This window comes from Centropristis striata, chromosome 18 (genome assembly GCF_030273125.1).
Source record: "Centropristis striata isolate RG_2023a ecotype Rhode Island chromosome 18, C.striata_1.0, whole genome shotgun sequence".
NCBI classification, from domain to species: Eukaryota; Metazoa; Chordata; class Actinopteri; order Perciformes; family Serranidae; genus Centropristis; species Centropristis striata.
In genome coordinates this window covers 12915810-12928344 of record NC_081534.1, presented here as the reverse complement: position 1 = coordinate 12928344, position 12535 = coordinate 12915810, and the positions used below count along the sequence as shown (strand labels likewise).

Genomic DNA, 12535 nt, shown 5'->3' with positions numbered 1-12535 from the left:
CACTATTGTCACTCTTTACGTTAAGCTAGGCGTACTGTTTTCTGCTGTAGCTTCATATTTAGAGTGGTATCAATCTTCTCATTTAACTCTCAGCAAGAAAATTAATGAACGTATTTCCCAAAATGTCTTGCCAAGAAATCACTGGGTCACATAAGGGAACAACCAATGATTACTTTCAGATTTAGAACACTTTTAAAAAATTCTAATCTGTCACATTGTTGGGATTTTGAGTGGAAGATTGAAAAGGTGGGTAGAGATAATGCACAATGCACTTATGCACCATACTACTCACTGCTCTGTTGGGAAGGGTGTGATTCTACTTCATGTCTCCTTCACACATAGCCGGTCTGATGATAAAAGAAAAAGAGCTCATTTTAAGCAGGAGGTGTATGTTTGAATTAGTATTCATAGCTTGCATGTTCTCCCCACAGCAGTAGATCTCTGTTAACAAGAGTGAACACACTGGACGTTTAATTAGGATGAACTCGTCAAAGCTGCAGACACAAAATACAATGAAATTTTAATTCTAATGAACATGAACTCACATATACCCCGGCATACGCGGCCTGCGCTTCAAAAAAGGAGAGAGAGAAATTACCATCGTGCTCCAGCTGATATGATTAGTAACAACATTTACATTTCCAGAAATACATTATTAATGCACCTGCATGTAAGAGTCTAGCATTAATATTAAAACTAAATTAATGTCTCTCCGTGTCTCCTTCATCTCACTCACCTCCCCCTCCTCCTCCGCTTCATCTTTTTTTCTGTTTCCTCTGTAGGACAGTAATGCTGGCTTTCCTCTCTACTCCTTCTCTTCTTTTTCCTCCTCCTCTTCCTCCTGCTCCTCCTCCTCCTCCCCTCTTCTGTCTGAGCAATCCGAAGCCCAGCCGCCAGCAAGAACAGCCCAGCTCTGCGCTTTCCACCTCACTTGTTTAGGACTGTGGTGTTCTCTGCTTCTGTTTTTGATCCCCTTTTTCTAATCCTTTACATTCCCCCCTTTAATTTTTCTCCTCTCTTTTTCTATAAGGCATTTATTACTCACTCTTATCCCCCTCGCTCTCTCCTCTCCTTCGTTTCCCTTGATGTTTCTGTAACTAACTAATTAACCAGGGGAGCGAGGCAGAGGCAGCTAGACGTGTTTTTAGAGGCTTTTGCCCTCTCTGATACAAAGGCATGAAATGTGTAGTTTTGCTAAAGATAAATGGAAATATGGAACTTAAGTGTTTGGTTACACAGTAAAATGAAAATATTATGTAAATGGCATCAGAGTGAAGTCATTTAGTTTTCTAAATTAAGGCTATGAATGAGTAAGAATAATAGTTTTTTAACAGGGTCACTCATTCTTGCACTAACACGCTAAAATGGACCAACGTGAACACTCACTGTTGCTTAAATCACCAATAACCTTGATTCCTGCTTGTTAACATATTGCTTGTACTAAAACAAATTGTGATTTTATTATTCACTTCTTATTAGGGATACACCGACGTATTGGCAAACATCGATATTGGCCAATATTAGCCTTTTTGACTACCATTGACCTATCAGCAGTGGCCAATGTTTATCTGATGTATAGCATCAATTTTGCGATAGCTAAATATTCTGTTGGCTTTGTGCAGTCAGACTTGGACAAAACAATCATTTAAAAAGTGTTTTTTTTCTTTAACGATAAAGATTTCTTTGTTTCCCTGGCACAAAATGACTTAAAAATACCAACAAAAATGAAATAAGCAACAACAAAAATGGTATCGTTATTGGCCAATTTGTTAGTTGTAACGTAAGTATCGGTATCCGCACAGGATTTCGGTGGATCCCTACTTCTTATGCACTCCTCTGTTTATTAATGCTACTAAGCAATTAAGGTTGAAACTCATCCTGTACTGAACTGTGATATCACCAGCAAACAAAAAAATACACGCAGATGTTAGCACACCAGCTGGCAAGAGCAGATTCAGAGATAATGACACCACACTGCTGACATTTCCGTCCAACCTTTGCCAAGTTTGAACTGAGTCTTCCACTGCTCCTTTCCTCGAGCATTAGCTACTTTACTCATCACACCTATGCAATTATTTGGAGTGAGCGCTCCACCATCAATGGTGCTCCATTTTTCTTTCATTCAGTGTCCTTGGTAGCCGTGTTCTTAGCGTTAGCATTGCCTGCTATGTTCCCTAAGTTCATGTACTGCAACTACAACGTGCCTCACTCTTGTCTGTGCATTAAATGTAAATAAATACAGAACTGATAATAAAGGAAGATTTTAACATGCTGATGCGTGTGGTGTTGCTGTATTTACTCAGACACTGTATCTGTGATTGACTGGAAAGTGTTTGTGCGTGTTGCACATGCTTGTGTGTTTGGTGTGTTTGTGCATGTGTGCATGCCCGCATGTTTGCTTGTTTGCATGTGCGTGCGCTGTAGGGTGTGCTGACCTGATGACGTTGGACACCATGACCCCTCAGGAGAGAAAGAGACAAGGTTACATCCATGAGCTCATTCAGACTGAGGAGACCTACGTGGAAGACCTGGAGCTGGTTCTAGAGGTACGGACAAACCAAAAGGCTGTGTAAAGAAGTGGATGTAGCCATCCACTGGTTCATGGACTACTGTTTTAACTGAGTTTGGCATTTTAACTATTGCCATCTTGTTTTTGTGAAGCCAGAAGTGATCATATCTGGATGAGAGGGTGGAGCTAAGTTATTGGCTAATGCTAGCTAGCTTCGTTAGCAAGGTGCATGCATAATTCACATTTACTTTGGATGGGTTTTTTTGCCTACTGAAAAACAGGCCTATACCAAAACATTGAGATCATAAACTCATTAGGAACATATTTATTGCAGTAATAAATCTAGTAAGAAGTAGAGTTATTTTCTTATGAACTTCTATACAATCTGACTCCTTTTTGCAACCGGAGGAGTCGCCCCCTGCTGGACAGTAGAAAGAATGCGGTTATAAGGCACTTCCACATTGGCTTCACTTTTCAAACCTGGAGGCTATTTCCACTTATTTTATACGATCTATGGGATGAAGACACACACGTGAATATGCAGGCACTAGCACTTTCTACAGTATTTAATTTTAATTTGCATCTCTCCCTATCCAGGTCTTCTACAAGCCCATGTCTGAGTCAGGCCGTCTGACAGAAGCCGAGATGGGAGTGATCTTTGTTAACTGGAGGGAGCTGATCATGTGTAACACCAAGCTACTCAAGTAGGAACCACTCTCCACCTTTATTAACTATTCCAGAAGATATGAGTGTGCTTCTTCAGGTGTTGCTTCTGGATACTTATGTGCTAAAGGAAGAAACTGCACACTGAAAAAAAATTATTTAAGGGATGCTTTAGATTTGTTGGGGAAAAAGTGGCACTGTATGAAGTAATAAAAATCATGTTTAACATCAATATACATTTTTCCCCAGGGCTCTGCGTGTCCGTAAAAAGACAGAAGGGGAGAACATGCCGGTTCAGCTGATAGGGGACCTGTTGGCTTCAGAGCTTGCACACATGCAGCCCTACATCCGCTTCTGCTCCTGCCAGCTCAACGCTGCTGCCCTGCTGCAGAACAAAACACACAACCAGCCTGACTTTAAAGACTTCCTCAAGGTACAAGTTGCAAACAGAGTGACACATTTAGGAACAAGGGCACACGGGGTTATGTAAGATACAGTAAAAATATGCATATTTATCTCTCTCACTCTCTCCTTCCTCTTGAGCAGAAGATAGCCACAAATTACCGCTGTAAAGGAATGCCTCTGTCCAGCTTCCTCCTCAAGCCCATGCAGAGGATCACACGCTACCCGCTGCTCATAAAGAACGTATGTGGAAACCGTCTCCGTATGTCTAATTACAATGCTCCCCACCCTCCGTTTTTTTCTAATATTCAAATGATTCTATGCCTCTCTCTTTTCCTCTTCCTGTTGGTCAGATCCTGGAGCACACCCCGGATGGTCACGCGGACCGCAGCCCACTGAGAGAAGCTCTGGAGCGGGCCGAGGAGCTGTGCTCTCAGGTCAACGAGGGAGTCAGAGAGAAGGAGAACTCAGACAGGCTGGAGTGGATACAGAGCCACGTGCAATGTGAAGGAGCTATAGAGGTAAAATATTACAGGTTGCAAATAAAACTTTCAGTGATGGTATGTCTAGTCTGTAAATGTCCATATTTTATTCGTCCAGATATAAATGTCCTCTACAATGAATGTTGTATGTCATCATGATATATTCTAATGGTGAAACCAGCAGAATTTGGGGCAGTCCGTGGCCTAGAGGTTAGGAATCGGGCTTTTAACTGGAGAGTCGCCAGTTCAAATCCCAGTACTGACAGGTCAAGGACTGGAGTGCCCTTGAGCAAGGCACCTAACCGCACAGCTCGCCGGGCGCTGTAATGTGCCTGGTCCTTGCATGGTGTGTTCACTTGTGTGTGAAAAAGGATGGGTTAAATGCAGAGGTTGAATTTCCCCATTGGGGGGTTAATAAAAGTAATTCATCTTAATCTTAATTTATTACAAAAACAAATGCACACCTACAGCAGCAAAGCCCGGCAGCATTCTTCACTAAAGCACTCACTGAACTTGGTTTTCTTCCGTTCCTACATCTCTCCTCAGTATTGTCTCTACTTTCTTTCAGCACTTGGTCTTCAACTCACTGACTAATTGCCTCGGGCCTCGCAAGTTGCTCCACAGCGGCCGGCTTTCCAAAACCAAAAGCAGCAGGGAGCTGTGGGCTTTCCTCTTCAATGATTTCCTTCTACTCACACACAGCGCCAAACCCTTCTCCTCCTCAGGAACAGACAAGCTTTTCAGCCTCAAGACCAACATACAGCTGAAGATGTACAAAACAGTAAGAGAGAGGATGAGGCACTTTTTATAGGCAGGACAGACAATATAAATACCTATTTTGTGGTGTTCACTTCACTTCATTTTCCTCTCCAGCCACTGTTTCTAAATGAGGTTTTGGTGAAAATGCCACCGGACCCGTCCAGCGATGAGCCACTCTTCCATGTCTCACACATCGATCGTGTCTACACGCTCAAAACTGAGACCTTGAATGAGAGGTATGTACTTCTTTGCACACTTAAAACCAATAACCTAACCATACTGTGAAAATTATTTATGTATTTATCGTGTCCGTAGGACAACGTGGGTCCAGAAAATCAAAGCAGCATCTGAACATTTCATAGAGACAGAGAAGAAGAAGAGAGAGAAAGCTTATCAAGGTGAGTGTGTGTTTGTGTGTGTGTGAGATTTTGACTTTCCCTCAATATCTCATAATGTAGTACTGAATTGGTTCAGCCTCAGCCTCAGGTCTTGGTCTGGTTGTTTTTGGTCTGTACGTGAGTGCGCGAACAAACTGCAATGGGTGAAATGCTCCAGGGTTCGAGTCATCCATCCAAACAAGATAGGTGTGAAAACGTCCTAATATCAATAAAAATTGTTAGAATAGGGAATAGAATAGTTAATCCTCTTTATGACCCACTGCACACAGCAAAGCCCTCATTTGCATTTTTTTAATCAATCTAGCAAGTGAAGGCTGGAATATAAATGAGTTAAAAATTAAAAGACCCACTCCTGCTCACCTCTAACAGTCCTCCTCCCTAAATAATTTCCACTCACTCATAACAAATGAGGTTTTTCAGCTGGCAAATCACACAAAGCATACACTCAGTCTGAAATGTATAAGCTCCAGTATCCACACACTGTCCACGCATTACTCGCAAGATCAGCTGCTTCAGCTGGCAAACTGTTAAATCCAATGTTATTAGCCTACTTTTTAATGCCTGTGTGTTTGTTTAGCACGTTCCCTGAAGAGCAGCGGTATCGGCCGACTGCTGGTAACTGTCACTGAAGCCCAGGAGCTCAAAGCCTGTAAACCCAACGGTGAGGCGCTGTGAAGGAATACAGATCCTGTCACTCTGCCCTGCATCTCACAATCCATTACAGTACGTATTCCATAAATAATGTGTTTAACGCATGTAATTTCTTTCCAGGTAAGAGCAATCCGTACTGCGAGCTGACGATGGGGGCTCAGTGCTACACCTCCCGACCCGTCAGCGACACTCTGAACCCAAAGTGGAACTTCAACTGTCAGTTCTTCATCAAAGACCTGTACCAGGACGTCCTGTGTATCACTGTGTTTGAGAAAGACCAGTTCTCACCTGATGGTCAGTGGATAAAAGGCACACACAGCACAGAGATGCTCATACAAACAGAGTGGATTGTTAAGCTTTATGTCTAATTTGTCCTGACTGCTTTTTGGAAGTCTGACATTATTATAAGCTTTAAAAAAAATCCAGATTTTATAAGATTTTTTTAAAATCAGATTTACTGAATGACTTGAATGTTTTCTGCCTCTTCAGATTTCCTGGGTCGTACCGAGGTTCCTGTGGCAACTATAAAGAAAGAGATGGAGAGCAAAGGTGCTGCAAACCGTCGCCTACTACTGCATGAAGTCCCTACTGGAGAAGTTTGGGTCAAACTAGACCTGCAGCTTTATGAGCCGACCAAATGAGGAACATGCGCAGCTAAAAACACCCTCAGGCACACACACACACACACACTCACACACACCACTTGATTTTATATAATGAAGAGAATATGTTTTGCATAAGCAGCCACTCACACCTGGAAGTGCCTATTTGTAGTGATACAAGTTACCTTGAAAAACAGAAAACATTTTTACTGTCAGTGCCTTGTTCTGCCCTGAGCCTCTCAGACCCATTCAAGTGACCTTTAACAGAAAAGAGAACAAGACCTCAGCAAATGAGAACCGATGAAGTAGTAATAAATTTTCGGAAAAGGCGTCCTTGTTCACAACAAACCAGCTAATATATGACTATGATTGGTCACAGTTACATTTGCTTAATAGTTGAGTTTTATCATGCTCGTATTTACAAATTTGTACTATTTTACTCTTAATGGAGGAATACATCCTGTCCAACATGTCTTCTTTTGTTTATATAAAGACATGCAGCCTGTTATACACTGCCACACGTTCTTGTTATGCTATGCTTACAAATGTTGCACACTACTGTACAATGTAATATCAAAGGTTAACTCTAAGTATGCCATTAAATCCTGAAAATGGCAAGAATAAAATGTACATACAGTAATTATTTTGTTGTTGTGGGTGAATGTTTTGCTACTTACTCAACATGTATAGTATCTGGGGGAAATGTGAGGTAGCTAGAAGGGGGCAGAGACAAAGATTCATGCTGAAAATGGATTTTATTTGGATGTAAACGAGGACTGAAGTTGTTGTAAACTTGCTGGTTGTTGCCAGCGTCCACATCTGGGGAGCCAGCAGCCGGTCTGATGGCACCTTCCAAATGGTGTGGCAGTTGCACTGATGTGGTATGATGTGGTGTCGAGCCTGGATGAGACACGTGCACAATGTTACTTTTCACATTATTTTAACTTAATAACTTATGGAAGACCTGAGAGCAAGTGATCCATTTCTCTTTCTGATCTAATTCTGATCTGATCGCATTATCAATCAATCAGACTTTATTTGTATAGCACTTTTCATACAAGCGAGATGCAACACAAAGCGCTTTACATAAAAAAGAAAGGAGAAAATAATGATAATAAAAAGATAACAAAACATAGAAACAAACACCCTCCACCCCACCCACCTTCATCCCACCCATCCTATTAAAAACAAAGCACAAACTGAATAAATAAATAAATATATATATATATGTATATATGTATAAATATAAAATAAAAATAAAATAAATATAATAAAATAAAAAGTTAGATAAAAAAAGAAAACAATAAATAAATAATTAAGATAACTAGAGCATGATAATATATATATAGAGAGAGAGACTAATAAATAGTAGCAAATAAATAAATAAAAGAGAAGATGTAATAACACTAAGATGCATGAGCAGAAAAATCTCTAAAAATGGTTCAGGTAAAAGCCAAGTTAAAAGAATAAGTCTTAAGTTTGCTCTTAAAAATATGAGCATTATGTTTTTATTTTCACTGTTTATGACTAAGAATAAGTGGGGGAAAAAGTTATTGGGTTATTTTTCTAAGTTCCTTTAAACAATATGAGAAACAGGTCAGAAAAAAGTTTTGACAGGTGAACTTTTTTTATAGAAAATCTGGTTTAAAATTCTCATAATACTGTATATTTGTACCTGCTGGACTTGCTTCCTTCACTCTTATCATCTGAAGTGTTTCTGGATGCAGAGGCCCAATGAAGAGATGAGGCCTGTAGCAGCTTGTTAGCCTGAGACGTCACTGTCTCACTGAGAGGACGACTGACCTGAGGTATCTTCTCTTCTTTTCTCCTTGTGTATTTATAACCTGAAAAGAAGGAAATTTGGTTGTCTGACATTCATCACCATAAGCCACTAGCCATACCCTAACAAGTAATGCTATAGAAGCAAAACTCCTGCGTGAATTGAGCTGAGCAATGGTGCTTTTTATTGCTCATGAACACAGCTTTTCATTCTGACAGGAAGAATATGTTATTTCTTCTTTTAAGAGTTAGTCTCACTGTAATTCCCCCCAGATTAAATGAAAACACTTAACTCAAAGCATTCATATAAATTTCCTTTTGGTTAAAAAAGAAAAAAAAAAACTCATTAGATACCTGCTTCACAGGAACGGGCCGTTCCCCTTGCCTTCTCTCTTTCATGTAACTGACAGTACAATGGGTCCTTTAAGTCCGCTTTACTGAGCTACGGATAAAGCATGAATATATTGTCACATTCAGAATACTTAACTGTTTTTTTAAGTGAAATATATATCGCAAAAGATTACCTTGAAGTTGCTGGGGAGACTAAACGGATTGTATTCCCTTGGATCATAGTGGTCTAGAAACACAAAGCCCTGAAGATGAAAGACATTACAGCAGTTAGATTATTACACATCTCTTTTATGTGTATTTTGTTTGTTGTCGTAGTGATAAGAGTGTAAGACCAGTGCAAGTCCAGAACAAGGTCTTTCCATTTCAAAAGGTACAGGTGGAACAAAAGTGGAAATAAGACATTATATAGATCCATTACACACAGAATGAAACATTTCATGTCTTAATTTATTTAATTTCTTCTAAGTATTATGATTATGGCTTACATTTAAGAAGATCTAAAATCAGTCTAAAAAAATTTGAATATTACAAAAGTTATCAATTTTAAAAAGTATGTTTAATATGGAAATGTCGGCCTCTGAAAAGTATGTCCATCTATATGCACTCAATACTTGCTTGGTGCTATTTGACTTGACCTACTGGGAATTGACTTCCATGATATTCTAATGTATTGAGATGCACCTGTAAGTAATGTGAATGGTGAGCTTAGTGTCACCTTGGTTGTGCAGTGCTGGAGGTAGGCACTGTATAAGTTCTGGCGCCTTTTGACTGCCACAGGGCTGCAGCTGGACACGTGTTCCTCCACTTTCCTCTGGAGGGGAAACCATACACGCTCAGTCCAGCGCTTGTGCAGCAGCTCCTTCCTCCTCAGCTCACACACATCCCGCTCCCTCAGAAACCTATCCAACTCCTTGATGAAGACATATTTTGACCATCATGGGAGGTATAGACACAAAGTTACGGATTCAAAACCTCTTTTCGTTACACAATGACTAGTTGGGGGAAAATGCTGAGTTTTACTGCTGTAGATGTTTAAGGTTTTACTGATTTCACCTTCTTCATATACGTTTGGGTAGTTTAATTTACAGGAATGTATTATATTCTATAAAATCATCATATGTTTGTAGCGTCGCTGTGAGAACCACGTATCTCTAAAAAGTCAACTTTCCATAAGAAAAACGGACTGTTTTCAGCTTTGTGTCAATGCTTTTTCCAGCATATCCAAGAGGTTTTTAAGGAGTTTATTAATTTTAAGAAGTAGACTTTTCAACACATAAAGGAACACTTGATTTTTAATTTGTAAGTAACTAAATCTGTCAGACTTAATTAAAGAACATACAAAACTACAAATATTTTCAGTTTCAGTTTTCCAGCATCTTACCTTCATAAAGCCATTTTGTGTGTCCAGTAAAGGTTGGATTATTTCTTGCACCTGATGATTTTCAGCCTCCATCTTTGCCTAAATAGTAAAACTGTAACAGTGAGAAAATTCACCATCTTTTTGTGCAGGTTTGAGTTTAGCTGAGTGCAATACCTGCAGTTGTCTGACGGAGGTGTGAGAGAGCCAGTCCTGTTTGGCTGGAGACTGTGGCCCACAGGGTGAGGCCTCCTCTCTTTTCTCTGCTCGTACACATTCTCTGGGGCTCCTCGTCTTTGCACTCGGCTGTGACGAGTTCTTTCTGCTCTCTGTAGTGTCCTTCACATCTGATCTGCACTCCTGAAACACCAGTAGAGTAAATTCTGTGGTCACTCACTACTTTTTTTCTGCAACTATATCATTGTTAAACACAAAATGCTGCTACAGCTTGCAATGCACCATTTAATTTAATGACATTGAATCTGCAGAGCTTTATTTGGACTATAAAATCCCAGCTGCATTTCACAGACAGAGCAGACACAACCATGTAGGTTAACAAAAGGCAAGAGAGGTCAACAAAACAGCCACTGACAGATCATGTCACTACCTGGAAACCTGAGCTGCATCCAGACAAACACACATGGTGGGTCAGGTATGTCAGTGCACTATGGGGATTTTTCTTATTTTACACAATATAGCAGCTTTAACATCAGTACAAAAATGTTAGCTTGCTTTTTTTTTTTTGTCAAATGTTTGGATGCTCAACTGGTTTATTCACCTGCATGTCATGTGATCCCTCACCGGACATTTTCACCTTTTGTCCTGAGTTAAGAGAGGATAACAGTGGCTACCGTACGTGTCTGTCAATAACCTGAAACCTTTCCATTCATCTTTCCAAGGACACTGAGATTCCTGCATTGTTCGTTTAAACATGACACTGTACAGACAGGGGAGAGAGGGGCAGCAAGGCATTCAGAGGAGCATTGTACCCCCTGTCTGTTTGAGGTGGTCAGAGTACACATACTGTACACAGACAGCCTGCCTGACATTTAAACACCAGTGATAAATTATTAGTTGGCAAGTATGTTTGGTTTTGTACCTCTGATTTGAACATGCTGGCAGAAAATGGTGTGTGGAAGGTGATCACACCACTGGCAGTGTTTCTCTTCTTATGGCTCATCCCTTAAAAAATATGGAAAAAAATATTTGAGACATTAATGATTAATTTGCTTATAGGCTAGTGGCCAACTGCCCCCCAAAAACCTGAGTCTAGTATTCTTAAAGGGGAACTACAACCATTTCCAAAAGTCATACACATTATTCTTATGAAGTAGTAAAAAATAAAATTAGTAAACTCTTAAAAATCCACAAACGTGAATGCTTAAAGTCACTTTTGTACAGTCAGAAAATGCTCCATAGAAAATGACTGGAAAGATGTTCTATAGCCAATGACTTAACGTTAGGTGCATTTTATGCTAACGCTGCATGCTAAATACATCGTTTTACTCAAGGGGTATTACTTGACATATAAAACAACTGAATGTCAGATACATGACATTGTGTCTTCTAATATAAAATTGACCCGTGTCACCATAGCAGTGTGGTGGTTTCTTACCTGTGTTGACCTGAGGACGGTTGGGTCTGACGTTTGTGGTGAAAACGGCAACAAATTAACTAAAACTCCTTTGGTGGCTTGTGGTCAGCTCATCACATAAAACACACGTCGTGGCATTTTAAAGGTGCGGCCTCCTCCAGGACACCTGTCCTGCAGGCTGAGGGTGTTATGTTGCCATGACACCGGCTCACAAGAGAGCAGGGACGCACGCGGCGTTCACCGCGAGACAAGATCTAAACACCATACACTAGGCTGTTATACCACACCCACATTACCTCCATTCACTGTCATATTGTTCACAATAATTTGTACAGCAAAAAAAGCTGAACAGAATCAAATATATGGCAATAAAAACAAAGTTTATTATTATTATTAATAATAATAATAATAATAATATTTATAATAATAATTATACATTTTATTTATAGCCTATTGCGCTTTTAAAGGTGTCAAATACAGAAATTACATACATAGCTTATGTGTGAATCGGTGTGCATAAGTCTTGAAATTATAAACGTAATTACTTTGTCTAATTTTATTTATTTGTGTGTCGTTACAAGTATTATTGTTTTAGGCTACTTTTTTTCATCAGTATCTTCCTATTATTTGTGTGTGTATTGTGATAGATAGATAGATAGATAGATAGATAGATAGATAGATAGATAGATAGATAGATAGATAGATAGATAGATAGATAGATAGATAGATAGATGGATGGATAGATTTTCATAATATTAATATCATTATTGTTATAAGGCCTGTTTTTTCATCAGTATCTTCCTATAATGTATATGTGAATCACATACGATGGGTGGAAAGATGTAAAGATTTTTCATCCTCTCACTGTTATTTCTGTATTTTATAACTATATTACTATCATTATATTTACATTTCCCCTAATTATTTATTTCTCACTCCCATAATTCCCCAATTAATTTCCTACATTTTAGAATCGTTCTTTTTTTGC

At 39.5% G+C, this 12535-nt stretch overlaps 2 protein-coding genes across 4 annotated transcripts in view; one reads left to right on the top strand and one right to left on the bottom strand.

The window, feature by feature from the left end:
* Positions 1 to 7118, top strand: part of itsn2a (intersectin 2a) — a 45324-nt gene extending 38206 nt beyond the window's left edge. For all 3 annotated transcript variants that reach the window (XM_059355928.1, XM_059355929.1, XM_059355927.1), the window contains 11 exons: positions 2425 to 2546; positions 3107 to 3213; positions 3422 to 3605; positions 3719 to 3817; positions 3928 to 4095; positions 4625 to 4837; positions 4930 to 5051; positions 5131 to 5213; positions 5791 to 5874; positions 5985 to 6158; positions 6354 to 7118. In XM_059355928.1, the coding sequence (XP_059211911.1) occupies positions 2425 to 2546; positions 3107 to 3213; positions 3422 to 3605; positions 3719 to 3817; positions 3928 to 4095; positions 4625 to 4837; positions 4930 to 5051; positions 5131 to 5213; positions 5791 to 5874; positions 5985 to 6158; positions 6354 to 6505 (1508 nt within the window). In that variant the 3' untranslated portion in view covers positions 6506 to 7118. The remainder of the gene's footprint in view (positions 1 to 2424; positions 2547 to 3106; positions 3214 to 3421; positions 3606 to 3718; positions 3818 to 3927; positions 4096 to 4624; positions 4838 to 4929; positions 5052 to 5130; positions 5214 to 5790; positions 5875 to 5984; positions 6159 to 6353) is intronic.
* Positions 7119 to 7206: 88 nt separating this feature from the next.
* fam228a (family with sequence similarity 228 member A) lies at positions 7207 to 11849 on the bottom strand. The gene is made up of 9 exons (XM_059355930.1): positions 11569 to 11849; positions 11053 to 11135; positions 10131 to 10313; positions 9978 to 10055; positions 9312 to 9506; positions 8770 to 8838; positions 8600 to 8687; positions 8142 to 8310; positions 7207 to 7366 (listed from the first exon to the last, which is right to left on the bottom strand). The coding sequence occupies exons 2-9, from the start codon at positions 11131 to 11133 to the stop codon at positions 7222 to 7224; spliced, it is 1008 nt and encodes a 335-aa protein (XP_059211913.1). The 5' UTR covers positions 11134 to 11135; positions 11569 to 11849; the 3' UTR covers positions 7207 to 7221.
* Positions 11850 to 12535: the final 686 nt, after the last annotated feature.